This window comes from Sorghum bicolor, chromosome 10, assembly GCF_000003195.3.
Source record: "Sorghum bicolor cultivar BTx623 chromosome 10, Sorghum_bicolor_NCBIv3, whole genome shotgun sequence".
NCBI classification, from domain to species: Eukaryota; Viridiplantae; Streptophyta; class Magnoliopsida; order Poales; family Poaceae; genus Sorghum; species Sorghum bicolor.
Window position 1 is genome coordinate 51,604,918 of NC_012879.2, and position 19,088 is coordinate 51,624,005.

At 44.2% G+C, this 19,088-nt stretch overlaps 2 protein-coding genes across 2 annotated transcripts; one reads left to right on the forward strand and one right to left on the reverse strand.

Moving 5' to 3' along the window:
- On the forward strand, nt 11,763-13,683 carry LOC8079329 (UDP-glycosyltransferase 73B5). The gene has a single exon (XM_002437168.2). It carries the CDS (start codon nt 11,912-11,914, stop codon nt 13,538-13,540), a length of 1,629 nt encoding a protein of 542 aa, XP_002437213.1. The 5' UTR covers nt 11,763-11,911; the 3' UTR covers nt 13,541-13,683.
- Nucleotides 14,596-17,421, reverse strand: LOC8079330 (two-on-two hemoglobin-3). Its single transcript, XM_002438578.2, has 4 exons — nt 17,133-17,421; nt 16,881-17,011; nt 15,400-15,544; nt 14,596-15,319 (listed from the first exon to the last, which is right to left on the reverse strand). The coding sequence occupies exons 1-4, from the start codon at nt 17,273-17,275 to the stop codon at nt 15,223-15,225; spliced, it is 516 nt and encodes a 171-aa protein (XP_002438623.1). The 5' UTR covers nt 17,276-17,421; the 3' UTR covers nt 14,596-15,222.

Sequence of the window (19,088 nt, forward strand, 5' to 3'; positions counted from 1 at the left end):
TGGTACCAACCAAGTATCATTAGATTCTTTGTTAGTTATATTTCATAGTGTACCTATTTTATGACATAAATCTTTATATTTCTCTCTATATTTTTTGTCAAACTTAAAAATGCTTTTACTCTTCAAGATTCTTAGAATGACTTATAATTTGGAACGGAGGAGGAAGTAGAAAAAAAAAATCATCTCCAACAACTCCTAAGACTTACTCCTAAGATTTAGGGACTTTGGAAAAACCAAGGCAATCCGCATAAAGTTACGCGCTCTTCTTTCTCCGGTTCTCCCAGCGCCAATTTTTCTTCGGGCGGCTGTGCAAGCATTGAAGCCGATGGGAGCTCGTGTCGCCCGTCGCAGACCTCTCGCGTGGCCTGTGGGGAGCTCGTGTCGCCGGTCGCGAACCTCGCACAGCATGTGCAAGCTCGTGCAGCCATTGCCGTGTGGAGCCTCGCGCGGCCACCGTGGGAATCTTGCGCGCTGCCTTGCGCGGCCGCCTCACCCGCTTTGCCGCACCCGACGTCGTCTCATGCGTCCGGGATGCCATCTATTGCTGCGTTGAGAGTGTGCCTAGCCTGGCGGGGAGGACATGTCGATGCTGCGCTGCTTGACGCTGACTGAGAAAGGTGTGCTGCGCGTCGTCCGTGGCAACGACAACTCGCCGAGCCCGCCACGGTACCTTGCGCGCTGCTACTGCTTAGCCCGGCCGCCGGTAGCGAAACTTGCATTGCGTGCGGACACCCAGCGCCGCCGCCCCCGTGCACCCCGCGCGTGTTGGTGTTGATGACGATATGGCGCTTGCCAGCGGTAACATGTCGAGTGGCCGTCGGTGAGCACCTCCAGGCTTAGACTAGTGTTGTACTATTTGGTCTCGTATCATCGTCGTGGACAAAAAACGACAGGGCACCCTGGTTCACCTAGACGCACGGCAGGGAGGTCGTGGCGTGAAGGGTTTGGCGCGCTCTGTGTTTCCCGCGAAAGAAACAGTAAAATAATTGATGTGGACCCAAAATTGATGTTTTAGAAGCTATTTATAAGAAACTCTTGGAGGTGATCCTCTTTTTTTTATTCTAATATCTTTTAGGAGTGGTAAAACTATAAGTTTTTAGAAGAAAAAGTAGGGAACTCTTGGAGATGCTCTAAATGCTATAAACACATAAAAAATGAGGTACAAGGTTGAAAAGTATCATGATATATATAACACATTATTAAGGTTATTAGTAATGCACAACCGATCCATGTTGGAACTTACCTCGAGACATCAGCTCTGTATTTTTTAGCTCCCGTGGATGGTTGGCTGCTAGATATATTGGTCATGTTTAGTTCAAAATTTATTTCGTTTTGCTTGGTCAGATTGTTGGCTGTCAAGAACTCTTTGTAATAATTGGCATGATTCTATCAGTTGATAGAAGAAGCCGGATATAAACTATCTTTTATTTAAAAAGTAATGCACAAATTAAATAAGTTTGCAAGAAAACTTTGATTTTAATTTTATCTATTTTCACTTCCAAAATATGCTATTCCTCAATGTACTATATATCAAGCATAGATATACTTACAAGTTATACCAACCATGCTTATTCCAAAAAAAATAAGGAAGAGTAACAAATTAAAAAAATATTATTATATGATTAGTGGGTTGACTCATCTTACCCATTAGTCGATAACTGCCTGCCCTATCAACCCATTTTAAATTTTGAGGCTGGCTCCTATATATGACCCATTAGCTTTACTTTTGTACTAGGAGAATTTCTCGCACGTTGCTACGGGTATGAAAGAGGAATATAATATGATCTTATTATAGTCTATCGAGTCATCTATATATAGTTTTAGTAGTCGGCTCCTGAAGAGGAAGAGAGGTCATGTAAGAGAATAATTGCTAGCAGTATGCATGCATGGTCATGTGTATGTAGCTGCATTCACTACTGAAACTATTTGTGAGTGGACACTTAATTGCATGCGACAGCAGGAGAAGTGGATGATGACATGGCGCAAGGAGGTACAAGAGAATTAGCTTAGTGGGGTTTGACTATAGAATATATAGATTCGGGTCGATTGCCCAAATGAGTCGATCCGACCCAGTTCCATTCCTAATTAGCGCCCAATCTTGGTGGGCATGTACACTTCGGAAGCTCTTAAGCATCTTAGTTTCCAAAAATCACAGCAAAATACTGACTTAAGATGTTAGAGAAAACATCCTTCCAACAACAACCTAAATTACACTACACCATGACAGATGACACACATGTACCTATTGTTGGCAAAAGGTGGGCATCTAAACTGTCGGTATAGCTTTTAGTGGGAGGTTATTTGTCAGGAAAGGTATCTTTGGCCCACTTTAAAAATGTTGACATCGTGTTATAGTATCACCATTCTATTTTAATCACCATCCAAAACCAGCGTTATTTTTGTCAAAAGAAAAACCAGCGTTATGTAACATTAAATTTGGCTCCTCACTAGCCGCCAAAAAACATATCGTACACGTTTCAGCCCCCTTCAACACCAATCTAACTTACATTAAACATATGGTGACCCCTAAAAATGGATAATTTGTTTATTTTCCACCTCCAATACCTCTCAACCAATATAGATTGGGGTGGATTGGTGTGCAGCTAAACAAGCTCTAAAAAGGAAATTAACTGAACAAGACCTAACAAGTTTGTTGAAGCAAATTACGGTCAGCACACCGGTACAGAGTTAGATCGCTCTATATACAGCCTAGACGACTTTTAGATCAGTTGAGGCTAAACTATGTTCACACATAAACCTGGTGTATCGAGTTATAGAGCCTTGATACGCAAGACATCACCGGATGAGCCTCCTCTAGAGTGCAATACACAAGACACGACATTGTGGTCTCTTGAAACCTAAAACCCAACATGTCCAAGAGGGACCCAGTTGGGGCATACAGAGGCTATGGGCTGTCCTAATCGGCCTAACCACTCTAGAGCTTCATTGTCGTCAATCCACTGGTCATGCAGCAGCGACGAAGAACGACAAGAAGAGGTAGATGTGAAAAGAGAGTAAAATAGAGGTAGTAGATTGATTTTTATCAATTGTATAGTTGGAGTACCTCAACCGGTTGCAATCCACTAATATATACATAAGGGGTGGTGTTATCCTAGTAGCAAATCTTTCCCAAACGAAACCTACAAGTCTCCTAGAATTGGCAAGTTTAGATTGAGTAAAACTCAATCTGGACTGGAAAAATTGGCCCAGTCAATTTTTATGGGTTCAGAGTACACAACTTTCTCAAAATCATAACTAGTTTATCTGGACTCCACATAAGTTACTGAAATCCACACTCCATCTTCCGCTCGTATCCAATATGACATATATATAAGGCTCCCATGGTATGGGTGAATATGTAGAAATATGTTGCGGGGTTGCTAAATTGAAGGCTCTATTTGCGACTCCACAGTTTGTTTCAGAGGCTCAACATGTTTCAGAGGTGATCCAGCTATTTCCTTTATGGGCCGATTCATCAAATCAGCCTTGCTTGCATACTTGCTCATGAGCTAGTCAAAAATCTGCTGGTATCTTCACCTCTTTACTAGATATTTAAGTTTTCTTAGCGTCTTGTATCTTGATCTCTAGTAACTCGAATCACATGGGTGTTGTGTTTTTTGTTTAGAGCTAGCTTGACAGATTTGAGAAATCAGTCTTACCGATTTTTGTTGTTCACCAACATTAGAATTAGTTTGGCCAACTTTTAAAGTTAGCTAAGTTGACCCTTTTGAATAGGAGCATTAGTGGTCGTGTTTTGCTTGTCAACGGGAGTTTCGGCTAGCCCCCAAGCGCAGAAGATTTGATAGTGATCTTGAGGCTCTCCTTATTACCATTTGACATTTCTAGCAGCACCTCCTGATCCAAGACTTTGCTTTCCTTCCTAGGTTCTTTAGATTCACCAATAATCCCATTTTTTTCTAGTGAAACCAGCTTGTTCCGATTGAATTAGGATAGATTCCTACAAATTGGTTTGGGAGGAATCACATGAAGCCTCAGGCACTAGAACCATGCTCGATGACTTTGTAGACTTAGGCAACACCTAATATGAGGCAAAAAAGCATGTGGTGGTATTGTCCCACCATCAGTTCAAGAGCTATGAACCGAATTTGGTGTGTCTATAGTAGTAGGGACTATTGTGCTACCTCCTCCCTAATTGACCCTTTTGAGTTCAGACGTCGAAGAGGCCAATTTGCATTGATCAACAAATGCATACCTGTTCTAATCACAAATGATAGTGAAATGACCTCCCAATGGGGTTGATAGCAGCCAAGGCCGATCCACCAGTGTATGCATCATGAGGCAAATTAAGAATAGGACCACCAGACATTATTTCCTCTAATTCATTAAATTTGGACATAAGCTTATTCATAGCATGAAAAAGAGGGGAACTTCAGCTATTCCACTTGCCTTGACCTCAGGTGCATGCAGACATGACAATGCTCCAGAAATCCATTAGATCAGTGAAATTGTCATTGAACCCGTTGTTCCACATATTGGTAGAGTGGATCAATACCAGATGCATTCAACCTTTTGGGATAGATGAAAAGGTAATATGAGACACAAGAAAGATATATACGACCCATTAAATTGACTAGGTCAGAAAGATTGGCTATAGGATATAGCCGAACCAGCCATTTCCTCAATGGAGTCACCAAAATGTGTGTTGATATAAATTACAGTCATCATACTGGTAAAGAGCTAAATTGCTTAGTATAGAGCCTAGTCGGCATTTATGTTGATTGATGCCTAATGTATGTTTGGACACGGGTGCCTCTAACAATGAGCGTGATAAGCAAGACACGTCGACAAAGGATCCTCGTCGGGAGCGCGATAAGCAAAATATGCCGATGAGGTCTCTTGAAACTCAAAACTCCACATACCCATGAAGGACCCCGTCGAGGCATGCAGTGTCTATGGGATACCCTAGCTGACCCTAACCACTCTAGAGCTTCATCATGATCGATCCACCAACCATGTAGTGAAGAAGAATGAAAAGAAGAGGTAGATTGCAATAAATGATAAAAGAGAGGTAGTAGATTAATTTTAAAGATTGTGCAGTTAGATTACCCCAATCTGTTATGACCCTCTAATACATAGAGAGGGTGATCTTATCCTATTAGGAACCATTTTCCAAACAAAAATCTATAAGTTTACCATGACATTGGATGAGTTTAGATTGAATCTAGAATAGGAAAACTGGCCTAGACGGTTTCCAAAACTAGCCTGGCTGTTTTTTGTGGGTCTAGAGAAGAAAACCTTCTAAAAATCATAACTAATTTGGACTCCAAATGATGCAACCCCTACATGTTTTTAGTCAGCTCAACAAGAGGAACATAGTAGTGCAATCCATCACTACAAGAATTGTGTCATCTTTTGACGTTTAATATATGTCATAATACTTGGAAAACAAGTCACAAATCACCATTTGTGACACCAAGTTGACAAAAGATCAAATGTCAAAAGATGAGTGTCTTTAATGAGAACTTTTGATGTTTAGATGTTTATGTCATACATTATGACATTGATTTTGAAAGTCATAAAAGTTTTATGACGTCTAAAGTCACAATCTTTTTATGACATCTAAATATAAGCCATAAGTTCTTGGACTTCATGTAGAAAGTAGGCTTATATGGCTCATTTTTTGCATGACCCATTTCATGTTTTAAAGCTTTTCTAGCCCATTTTTTACTTGCATTCAAATTTACATTTTTATCGGCCCATGCTTTTAAGCCCAACACACGTCATATTTTCTAGGCCAACCCAAACACACATAATAACCCAAATTACAAAAAAACAACAAGCAAACATATGTTTGCAAAGTCTAAATGAGTGAAACAATCGCGCTCCGACTTTACCGTGCGACACCAGGCCGCGACGGGCCAACCCAGCAGATATCCCCTCCCCTCATCCAACGTTGCGGCCAACACCCCGAGCTCGAGCTCTCAACATTCTTTGTGAGGTTTTTATATGTATGTCATTATAAAAGTTGTTAATTACCTATAAACCATTAAAAAGTTGAGCTGTTACAGATGTCACTGCTCCGAACTCTTTTACCATGTACACCACTTCTGTTAGATTTGACTCTAACGGTGTTAAAATGCAGGTATAAAAAGTTAAAAATACCCTCATATCTAAATATTCAATTAATTTTTTTTGAGCATCTTAACAATCTCAAATGAAAAAACTCGAAACTAGAAAGTCGTAGATGAAGTACTGAGTACTGATGACCTTGCAATACTACAAGGGATAACTAACAAGTACTGAAGGACTGCACTGATATATAATGAAGGACTATACTAAAAAGTACTTAATCATAGATAGAGTATTATGGTAGATAAGTATTATTTTTTTGAAACTATGGTAGATAAGTAAATTGCAAACAGATCATGATGGAAAAAAATAACAGAGAGAAATTGACATAACTAAGAAAAGAAGCGAAGCAAACTGAACCTGAATATATGTTCCTAAATCTTGTACTCCCTCCATACTGCTAAAGGAAGTCGTCCTGGAGTCCGTTTAAAATCAAGCAAAGCAAGTCGTTCTGGCCTTCGTAGCTAAAATTAGACGCTGCTACCCTCACGTGCTTGGGCTCCTGTGCCGCAATAATTAGCATGCACGCCGTCGGAACTTGCAAGAGTAATACCACGCGTGCATGCTCCTGTGCATTGAGTCCACGCTGAGCCTCGCCTCCTGCGCTCGGCCGCTCGCCAGATTAATAGCGCCGCATCCGTCTGTGCTCGGCCGCTCGTCTCGCATGCTTTCCTCTCGCCTCGTATACTCGCCACTCGCGCTTGTCGCCGGCAGGCTCGCCGCTTGCCCAAGTCATGGAGTCCAAGGAGATCGTTGTGCCGAACTCGGTGGAGATCGTGCCTGAGTCGGAGGAGACCGTCGCCGCAGACGACGTCGGGCACGAGTCGAAGGAGGTCGCCGCAGACTCCGTCGACCTGCTGGCCATGGTGCCGGACTCCATGGAGTCGTCGATGCTGTCCATGGACTCCGTAGACCTGTTGTCCATGGTGCCGCACTCCATGGAGTCGCCGGATTCTTTGCCGCCCGGAGCTTTTGTTTGTGGCCGCTGTCAAGTTGTTCATCTTAACCGCAAAGTATGGGATCGTGTGCACACAGGGAAGTATCCATGCTCTCGTTGTGGTCTCAAGCACGACGACTACTTGATCTTCGCTGTTGTTCATGGCATCGACAAATTCGAGTGCGAGTTGTTCATTCCAGATGTCAACAAAGTGGTGTTCGGAGTCGGCATGGAGAAAATCTTGCTGCCTCCAGATGTGCTGAAGAAGGTCGAAGAGGAAGCTAAGGAGAGGCGCGAGCGTAAGCTCGCTGCCAAGAAGGCTATGGAGGACGCCAAAGCAGCACGGTAAGAACATCACTGAGTTCTAATTCACTAATACTTTCATGCAGCAAGAGTACAAAGGATACAAGATCAATCTACTACTACTTTCATTACGCAAGTTGTCTCTACTACTAATGCTAACAACCATCAATATATTTCTTTCATGCAGCAAGAGTGGCCACGGCTTCATCTAGGACAGATGGATCACAAGGGATACAAGATGGCAGCAGACCTAGTCTTTCCAATGTTCCTTTTTTCATGTGAGGTATCTTGTAGTTGTTGCAACCTTTCTTCTTCATAGCTTCCATCAAAACGCCTTGTAGTGTTAGGAACATTCGGTTTGCAAGCTGTGGTGAGTACTCCATGAATGCCTACAATTGTAATGCAAGTTTAAATGGGTTAGCAAAAATTGTAATGCAAGTTTAATTCGGTTACGAACAATTTATTGAGCAAATTACCGCTTGCACGGCTGGAAGGAGATCCTCCATTGTCTTTGCATTCTTTTGATATTGAATTGCTTGTATAGCTCGAAAAAAACCCAAGTCAAGAATGTTGAAATCTGGAGAGTTTGGTGGTTGACATATTAAGCGAATATCAAATCCTCCTAGCTTAGCTGCCTCACAAAATTCTGCGTCATCCAATTTCAAGTGGGAAGGTGCATTGTCTTGTTGAATGAATATTGGTCTACCCACATATTCTCTTGGCCACTTAGCTCTAATAGCGAGCAACACTTGGTTAATCATAAAACCTCTAATCACTTCTCTAGTGATCGAAGTTATGGGCTTCATAACCAAGTCTCCACGGACACGACCGGTCCTTTCATTGCCTCTTTGAGCCGGTTCATATTGAACAAGTGGAAAACAACCAATCTTACCATCAAAAATACAATCCACATCCCTAAACCTTGGCCGAGCGCAAACACACAAGAACATGAGCCTAGGGATGTAGTTCTTATTCTTACAAGTACGATGGGGTTCATCTTCTTCGGGTAGCAAATAATAGTTTTCAGATCTTTGATGTAGGTAGAACCATTTCTCATCAATGAACATGAAGTCATACAACTCCTTAAACCTTGGATCATCAAGCAACTCCCTATTAACCATGTCAACACACCATTGTAACCTAGACTTTTTGTTAGCTTCAGTGAGATATGGTTTGATGCTACTAGAGTGGCGCCTAATCAATCCTTTGCTCAAATACTTTTGAACCCTCCATTTGCTCATGTTTAGTTTGGCGCACACGTCCGCTATTTAATAGGGGCAAACATGGAAAAATACCCCTACATTAATCACTCTTTGGCACTCCTTGGTAAACGTGATCATGTCCTAAACGACCTTCTTTACCAGTACGGAGGGAGTATATTAGTTGCCTCACCTACAATGTATAAGTTGTTACAAAAGGGTAGTTATTGCACACATAAGTTGCCACAAAAGAATTTGCCTCCTAGTTTCAATAGTTAAGTTTTTTTCTTTTTTTTTGTTTTAGTTTTCGGTCATATTTTTTAAAAACTTTTGAGTTCCAGTTTTTAAAGTGGTTTGTATGTATTTGTAACTTATGTTATATATGTAATAGCTATTTATGTATTAAGCATATAACAACTTATGTATTAAGTATGCAGCAACTTATGTATTAAACATGTACTCTCTACTATCGAAAAGAAAGTTGTTTTAGCTTTTAAAATAAAAAGTGTCCCTTAAAGAGTGTCGTTTGATGTTGTGGATCATTAACCTACCCCTGCCATGGTCCAGCTACTTGTCTCACCGCTCATCTATGAAGGCACTACCTCATCAAGAGAGCTCAAACGACGTGAAGTTTGAACAATCATGGTAGGCAAAAGCTGCGAAGGACTTAAGACTAGCGCTAGTAGGCAAGGGTGTCAAAACACGCCAACCCCACACCCCCTTTTATAGGGGGGGCTGCGGCTCCGTGGCGGTTGCGATTCCCAGGGCACAACGGCTACCAGCGAAGGAAATGAAAAGTCCAACGGCTATTTGCGCAAATTTCGCCATCTCCCAACGGCTCTTCGCGCGTCTTTCGCCAAACAATCAGCGGAGGAAAATCCTCCCAACGGCTATATGCACAAAATACGCCGCACAATCAGAGGAGGAAAAGTCGTACAACGACCAGTTGCTGCAGCACTAACATTTTGCGAAGGTCAAAATAACCGAAGGATGACCAAAACTTGACCAAACTTAAGGTGTTTTGACTTAGCATAAAACAAAAAATTCTGAACACCAAACGAACACATCCTGTGCACCAGGGGGAAGGCACTAGCCATGCTCATAACCTCCGCAACATGGCAAGTTTTGAGCGTATGGCCCACAGGAGTGCCTCTAGCTCAAAAGGGGGGGACTGTTGGGGACTCGATACCGCCTTCCCCTGTCTAGCTGCTCCGGAGGATTGCCTTCATCTCGAACCTCCGTCTTGTGATCCTTCAGGTGTTATCGCTCGAAGGTTCCGGGTAGAACTAACGGTAACACGTCTTGTGTGGTGCTGGGTGAATGCAGGGACCAAGCCGGTGGCAGAGGCCACGAGGAATGAAGGAGAGGACCTTCGGGTGTCCCCCACGTCGGAGGATGGGCGAGAGCATGTCTAAGGGTGCAGAGATGAAGGATAGACGAGGGTGCGTCGGAGGATGCGGTGGAGCCGAGGAACCTTCGACGTCTTCACGCCGAAGGTTCCACAGTCGGCCAGAGGTGCGAGCACTGTCAAGCTGGAGTCCCGAGTGAGGAGCGCGCGAGGAACTCGTAGTGTGAAATTACTTAAGTGACTTGTGGTCAGTAGACTGTAACATAGGGATATGCCAAGATATTTCCCCACCATCACGGAGTATTTTTGTAATAGTCTTAGGTCGGTTTCTAAGCCCTATATAAGGGGAATGAAACCACACTTAAAGACAGAGGGAGAGAGCATTTAGTGTTCCCACCAACTGTCAAGCTTACTATTCGTTATCGCTGGGCCTCTCGCTGCAGCGCGTGAGAGGGCTCATTGTGCATCATGTTGCTGTGGAGTACAGTACGCATTTCCCAACAACGGTCATTTTTGCTAATATAACTTATACGTCTAATTTCATATATAAGTCTTTCATCGAGTTATATATCTAAGTTATACAAATAAATTATGCATAAAAGTTTTGTATATTTTTTAGTTTTAAATTATGTAAATATCTAAGTTATACATAAAAGTTTTGCGTATAACTTTAATATGTAGTAAGTTATTATGTGCGTAACTTATCACGTTAAAAGTATATGGTGAAATCATGTGTATAAGTTATATGTATAAGTTATACGTTGAAGTTTGTTTTAGAAGTTATACGTAAAAATTAATATTAGAATTAATATTGTAATTTTTAAAAAAAAGTTGCGGTATTTTTTTATCAAAAACAGAAAACTTTTAAAAAAAGTTGTGAAAATTAATTTTTACTAAAAGGAAAGTTACGGAGAATATGTGATCGTTCCTTAAATTTGAATGCGATGAACTTCGCTAATTAGCGTGGCCGAGACGGAGCGCACCACACATTTTTCCTGCATCAACACAACCAAAAAAAAATGTATTTCTCAGCAGAGGGCATGTTGGGGAAGGGGATGGACGCAGGCTCCAGCCCCGCGACGTCAGGAGGAGGGACGACTCGTTTGCAAATTATTTTTTCCTAAACAAGGCCCTACTGTACTAAAAGATGAGCTCGCCCGCGAGAAGACAGGAGGGGCGACGCGGATGGCGAGCGCTGCTGATCACTTTGCCCTTATTTAGTTTTCGACAAATTTTGCAAAAAAAATAGATTCCTATTACATCGAATTTTATTTTATATGTATAAAATATTAAATATAATTTAAAAAAATTGATTATACAGTTTGTCTGTAATTTATGAGATAAATCTTTTAAGTCTATTTAGTCCATAATTTGATAATATTTATCAAATACAAATGAACGTGTCTATTTTACAAAAATAAAATGCAACTAAAGGGGTGTTTAGTTCCCATAGAATCCAAAATGCAAAATGCCAAGTACTTTGGAGTGATGAAATGCAAAATACTAAAATTTTTAGGGCTATGTTTAGTTCCATCCAAAATGCAGAATTTATTGTCCAATTAAAAGCCTCTTGAAGCTCTTTTTGAGTTTTTTTTTCCCTCTTGATGTCAAAATCCAAAATGGAGAATAATCACTTTTTTGCCAAAAATTTACATGGTGTTTAGTTTTATTTTGTAAAATGATAGAGTAAAATCTAGAATTTTTTTTAGAAAAAATGGAAACTAACATCCTTAGAGCCCGTTCGCTTGTCGAACTTTTTCTATCGGTGTTTTTTTCTCACGATAAATTAGTGAAGCTCGGCCATGACTTTTCACACCATAGGTAATCTACCCAGCAGAATGCGGGGATAAAGGACTCGGGGAAAAGGAGATCGGGATACAGAATCTGTAGTCTGCTGGACGCGAGTTTTTAAGCACCGGATCGGAAAACCGGTTTTCACGGGAAGAAATGGGGAGTTTGTTGGAGATGGCCATACAAATAGGGGCGATATACTAACAGCATACCTGCAGCTACTACGCAAGCCGCCGCCCTAACATGGCCGCCGCCACCACCACCAACGGTGCCCTTGCCACCACAGCCAACGCCACTAGGTCCAACGGCACTCCTGCCACCACACCGAACGGCGCCTCCGCCACGGCCAACGGCTCCCCCGCGTCCCACCATGGCGCGAACGGTCCCGGCAACGGCGGCGCTCCCGTGCCAGGCTCAGGCCGCGACCACGTCGTCATCTTCCCCTTCATGGCGAAGGGCCACATGCTCCCGCTGCTCCACTTCGCGACGGCACTCTCGGCGGCGCAACACGGGATGAGCCGCCGCCGGCGCCGCCTCCGCGTGACCCTGGTCACCACCCCGGGCAACGTGGCCTTCGCCCGGAGCCGCCTGCCCGCGTCGGTGGACCTCGTCGCGCTCCCGTTCCCGTCGTTCCCGCCGCTGCCGGCGGGCGTCGAGTCCACCGACGCGCTCCCGTGCCCGTCGCTGCACCTGACGTTCATGCACGCGACGGGGCTCCTGCGCGCGCCCTTCGCCGAGTTCCTGGCGTCGCTCCATTCCCCGCCGCTCGCGCTCGTCTCCGACTTCTTCCTCGGGTTCACGCGCCGCGTCGCGGCCGACGCGGGGGTCCGCCGCGTCGTCTTCAACGGCATGTCCTGCTTCGCCTCGGCGATCTGCAAGGCGCTCGCCGCGAGCCCGCCGGCCAGCGGCTTCGAACCGGGGGCCATGATCCAGGTGCCCGGCATGCCGGAACACGTGGTGGTCAGGGCGGAGGAGGTCCCCGACGGGGTCACCAAGAGGGCCGACCCGGACAACCCGTTCACGCGCTTCTTCATGGACGAGATCGGCGACTCGGACGTGCGCAGCTGGGGCGTCCTCAGCAACAGCTTCGCCGCGCTCGACGAGGCCTACGTGCCGGCCTTGGAGTCCTTCTACGAGGCGGGAGCCCGTGCCTGGCTCGTCGGCCCGCTGTTCCTGGCCGCCGCCGGCGGCGGCGGCGGCGACATGCCGGACGGCGAGAAGGAGCAAGACCCAGAGGGCTGTCTCTCGTGGCTGGACGAGAGGGCGGCGGCGCAGCCAGGGTCGGTGGTCTACGTTTCGTTCGGGACGCAGGCCCACATCACGGACGCGCAGCTGGACGAGCTGGTGCACGGGCTGCTGCAGTCCGGCCATCCCTTCCTCTGGGCTGTCCGATCGGACACTTGGTCGCCGCCGGTGGACGTGGGGCCCAACGGCCGGATCGTCCGTGGATGGGTCCCGCAAAGAAGCGTTCTGGCCCACCAGGCAGTTGGTGGGTTCGTGAGCCATTGCGGGTGGAACTCGGTGATGGAGAGCCTCGCCGCCGGGAAGCCCATGCTGGCGTGGCCGATGATAGCGGAGCAGCACCTGAACGCAAGGCACGTGGCCAACATCATCGGCGTCGGCGTCAGGATAGCGCTCAAGGCTGGCGCGGACGTCGTTGCGAGCACGGAGGTGGAGGAGAAGGTTCGGGAGCTGATGGACGCTGAATGCAAGGCGGCGAAGCAGATGCGGGAGAGGGCTGCGTGGGCGCAGCAAGCAGCGAGGTCAGCGGTGAGCCACGGTGGAACTTCGGCCATGGCTTTGCAGAAGCTTGTGGAAGAGCTGCAGGAGACTTATGACGACGACGTAGGCAAAGGTGCAAATGGTGTTTAGAATGATCTTTAATTTCCAAGTACTTCAGTTAGGTTGCTGTTTAGATTGATCTTTAGGTTCAGTTTCACTAGGACACAGGGTCTACCTACAAACATGTTTCATTAGTTAGTTCTACTAATATATGCTTTTTTCTGTTTCCATTATAGTTTCAGGTCAGCATGTGTTCCCTTTATATTACCTGCGTTTGTTTCACAGTATATCAAATTAGATGGAATCCAAACAAACCCACGAATCCTTTCCCAAGAACGAGTTATCCAGGAAAGTAGCAGGAAAATTAGCTGGTATCAGTTGTTGCACGAAATTGAACATTACCAATTGTTGTTTGAGAAATTCAAACACTGACCCTTTTTCACGTATTGTTTGGTCCTTACTAGTAGCTCAAAAATTAACCCTTCCAATGGTCATTCAGACCATAAGAAGCACAGGGATTAAGCTCTGGTGGTCTGCTATGTTTGGGCTCAGCAGCATGGGGATAGACAGAAGTACAGAACTCTGGTGGTCTGCCATGAAACAGCGCGTCGGCAATATCCTGTAGATAACTAGCTTGTATATGCAGGTTTGGCCATGGCTGCAATCTACTGCAGCAAGGCCAGTTGCTAACTCCTTTCCCCTATTTTCCTTTTTAGCATCCTGAATTTCTAGCAAGAGTGTAAATTTGTACTGTTTTCTCCATATATCTACTTAAATGCAAAGGCAGAGCACCTGCCATTCCGTGCTCAAAAAAAGAAGAAATTCAAAAACTGTGAGCTCAAAACTTCAAGCATACAGCCTGTAAACTATGAGCTAAGGACTAACAATGATCGCATTTACATCTTAAAACTGGCACTGCAGCTGCAAGGACACGACACATATAGGAAAGAAATAAATCAAAACAAATTATTAATTCATCAATTTTTCAAAAAATTGAGATGGCCTTGGTATCCAGCAATTTACACAGATCGAGTATATGTCAGTGATGACCAATCAGATCCTAACAATCGATTAGTCTTATATTTCGAAGTAAATTAAGCCTTAATATGGTAAAAAATAGTATCATACAATCGATTCAAGCAAAATAAAAAAATCTTGGTAGTTGTCTTTTATTTCAGTTTAATACAGCAGTTCAATACAGCAAAAGTCAGTGCAAACCAACCAAACAAATGCTCTACTCAGCCTGATCTTTTGGATTCAATGAACCAAACAAGTTTTTGCATGTCATTGGTCCGTCCCCCCGCAGCGAACTGAATATAAGCTATAACTTTCTTTAGCTCAGAAACTTATGGAAATTAAACAAATATGGCCTTTAATAAGTGTGGCATGCTTCATATCATCATATGTGGTGTGGTAACCTGTCATAGCCATCCAAACCAGCCCGTGCTACGGTGAAGTCAAATTTGAAAAGGAGACATCTTCACATGTACTGTTGTGAATAACTCTTTCCACAAGAGACAAAGAAGGATAAACTTTCTCAAATATGCAGGAGAGCTGCGTATTACTGCATTAAACAAAGAAGGATAAACGTATTGGAAGGAGCTACAACTATCCACTTTTAGTACGCTCTCTGCTCAAGAATGGCTATAAAGCCTACAAAGAGTCAGTGCCATTGTTTCTTTGAATGTGGAGGTTGTTTGAACTCCATTGTATACGGAATAAAGGCTTATCAGTAATTATTCCAATGGTTACCAGCTCCACGGCTAAAATAGTCACTCAGCTGGTTTACTTGTTGCATGTTTGCAGGCTACTCCATGGCCCTGTTGCCTTGTCATCTCATTGCCAGCAACAAGAAAGTAAGCAGTGTGCCTGAAAAAAAAAAAATGAAAGTGTCAGCGAAATTGTTGGTTAATTATGATATAAAAAAAAACTTGAGTCATAATGCAGACCTAAAAAAATTCATCATTTTGGTTTTTGAGTCCACATCTATGCTTTCAGTTGTATCCAAAGCTTGTTGCATGTGGTGTAGCCACCGCTCTGCAGCTCGGTGGGTAACCAAGAATGGTCGATGTCGTCCTATAAGGGCAGGGTGTCCTGCAAGAAAAAACAGACAACTTGGGCTTACAAGTCCAAATTATCTTGAGAGTAATGGATAGAAAACACTAGGTAGAAAAGCAAAGGCACTATCACTGCATAATGTTAACCACAACAAAAATGGACCAGAAACAATGGTTGCACTGAACATGAAGACACTCATTTCTTCATTCATTTTGGGCAGATCAACTAGCCAGAAATGCAAAAGAACAACAGCAAAAAATGGCTAAATGAATCTTTTTCACTCTAGTAGTGACTACAGAATACAAAAACAACCTCAATCAAGAATTACAAGTTGTACTATTAGTGAATTAGGTGCTTTAGGTTAGGATAAAGTCAGTCCCCTGATCAAATCAAGCAATAGTTGAAATTGAAAATATTCACTCCCCTTGGACCAATTGATGAACAAACAGATCTACAAATGGGAAGAACAATATACTCCCTCCGTTCCAAACTATAAGACATTTTGGCTTTTCAAGATACGTAGCTTTTGCCATGCACTTAGATATACACTTGTCTAGATACATAGCAAAAACAACATATCTAGAAAAGCCAAAATGTCTTATAATTTGGAACGGAGGGATTATCATTCTTGGATACTCAGTATCATTCCTGGATACTCCCAGGTCAGGCATGAAGCACTCAAACGAATATTGCTGATAGTGATAACTATATGTTTAAAGAACTGAATCAATAAAAGTGCCATGGAGGTATGCTGCTGGTTAACATGAAAGAACAAACAAGGCTGCAGACGGTCAAAACTTAACAACAATGTAAACAGGGGCTGAATCACCACACACTCATTTCTCCCCTAGAAGTTTAGGCTTAACTAGGATGAGTTATTCTCAACTTGAGCTTTTCGTATTGTAATCCGTTTCTTTCTTTTTCTTTCTTTTCTTTTTTTTTAACGAACCAGCACGATTGTGTACTAATTTCATTAATAGAAAAGAGGTACAGGCCCCGCTCTCAGTCTACACCTGGAAGCTGTAGTAGCCTCAGGGAACATGGCTGGTAAAACATGTGCAAGTGCAGAACGTGTAAAAAGAATATCATGGATCGTCCACCCTATCTGTAAGTACATCATAAACTTGTAAACTTGTACTTTTCAGGTTTCAGGAACATGACTGGCAGTGCGCAAGGACACCAAAGCAGATCTTCTGACCCGCTTCCACGCTAAGCAGCTAAGACCAAACTAAATAACTTTTCCACAAAATTAACCAAAATCATATAACAACATTCATCCAATCATCCCTCATTTCTTTTTTTGGCAAACCCAATTTAAGTAAATCACACGGAGTCCCACATGTCAAAGACGAAGAGACACGAGCTACTTTACCTCTCCTCTGGGAGAAGAGAGGCGGGCCGCCCATGCGCTGGATCAGGAACTCATACTGGTTCTGGATGGCATCCTCCTTCTTCGACCCCGCGAATATCTCCCGGAACCACTCCTCTTCGTCCTCAAAAACCCTATCCAATCCAATCAATCAAGACGCGGCCATGAAACCAGAAATTCAACTGGACACAGATCCGATCGGTTCAAAGCAGAGGAGAAGAAGGGAGGGACAGAGTTGCCGATCGACGGGCGGACCTGGTGTAGAAATTGGTGGAGAGGTCGACGAAGGGCTGCGGGGTGCCGCCGAGGGACTCGAATAGGTTGACGTCGTCGATGGCGAAGGCATCGGCGGCCGCCACGCCGCTCCACTCCGACGCCTTGTCCTGCAGCGACTGCATCCTCCCGGCGTTGCGTCCTGCTCCCCCCAAAACCACCCACCCGTGACCGTGAGACCGCAGCGGGGGCAGCAGCGCTTGTTGGCTTTTTGAGTTGACTTCTGCCGGAACCGCAGTGATATACTGTGTGCGCGCCGCGCGCGTGTGACTCACGCGACGCGCTCTCGCTCTCGCTCGGCTTTATACCGGCCACGCTCAACCGGCCAATCGGGTGGCGACCACGCGCGGCCGGGGTTCCACGGGCCCAGGTGGCGGTGAGCGAGGTGAGCCTGCGTGGTCGACGGTGATGTCGACATGCTATGTCACCAATGATGATATGATGATATTTGCTACCCACGCGATTAGTAAAGACGCCCGCGGTTTTGATTAACTTTTTTTTCTAGGTGTGGTTTTAGGCTAGTCTTAATACATAGTTTCATCATACAGTTACCAAGACTATAAACTAGGTAACCGAGCCACATGAGTTTTATGGAGATGAAACTCCTCTCTCGTATGATGAAACTCATTCATTTAATGACATTGCCAAGTCAGCAATTTTACTTATGTGGCACCCAATTTAATGTGCATAACACTCTCATGAAATATGCATTGAGACTAGCCTAAAAACAACTTGTTTTTTTATACATTTATATCTAAATAACAGTAATTGTTAAAAGTAGTTGTGTGTTCAGACATACTCCCTCCATACTGGTAAAGAAGGTCGTTTAGGACATGATCACGTTTACCAAGGAGTGCCAAAGAGTGATTAATGCAGGGGTATTTTTTCATGTCTGCCCCTATTAAATAGCGGTGCGGTTGCTTCCTATACAAAGGATCAATGCTTGTTCAACTGGTTAGATGGAGGCGAATGGAGCCAAGTGGGTAGGGTTCGAACCTCTGTGGCAACACTTTTTTCATTTTTGGTGCGCTCGCGCCTTTCTGGCCGCAAATTTTCCGTGTTCGCGCTCCTTTGCACTTTTTTTCGCGTTTCGTTGTTGCGCGCTAATTTTCCACTTGGGCGAGCGGCCAGCCTGCCGGCGACGAGCGCGAGTGGCGAGTAGACGAGGCGAGAGGGAAGCAGGCGAGACGAGCGGCCGAGCGCAGACGGATGCGGCGCTATTAATCTAGCGAGCGGCCGAGCTCAGGAGGCGAGGCTCAGCGTGGACTCAATGCACAGGAGCATGCACGCGTGGTATTACTCTTACAAAATCCGACGGCATGCACGCTAATTATTGTGGCACCGGAGCCCAAGCACGCGAGGGTAGCATCGTCTAATTTTGGCTACGAAGGCCAGAACGACTTGCTTTGCTTGATTTCAAACGGACTCCAGAACGACTTTCTTTAACAGTATGGAGGGAGTACGTAGCTAATTGGCTAACCAACTGAGCATCTCAAACATAATTACAAAACTGATTTTTTTAAACTTTCCAGTAAATATTGAAGGGGGGAAAACAAGCCATTACCAACATTTTTTCAATAGTTTATCTAGACAGCCAACTATTTCCTACACCTACCTCACACCTATAACCTACAAAAGGAATCTCCATTGTTTCTCTACTTCCATGTATTCCCAGATCTGGAAATAGTGACCAAATCCAATTTTGATGAATAGTCGAAAGTTCTAGTTTAGTTTTCGTAATTAAGTGACAACTAGTGGACTATCGCTTTTGAATGGAGATGATCGTGACCATGAAGCAAGTGTCAACATTTGGAGAAGAGATGAAAAAAAAACAAGCCTGAAGGCAAACGTATATGCATAGGGACGTGTTTCGTCGGCCAAGATGCAATAGAGTTGTTCATGGCCGTGCTTGAGATAAATGGCCATACTAATTACAAG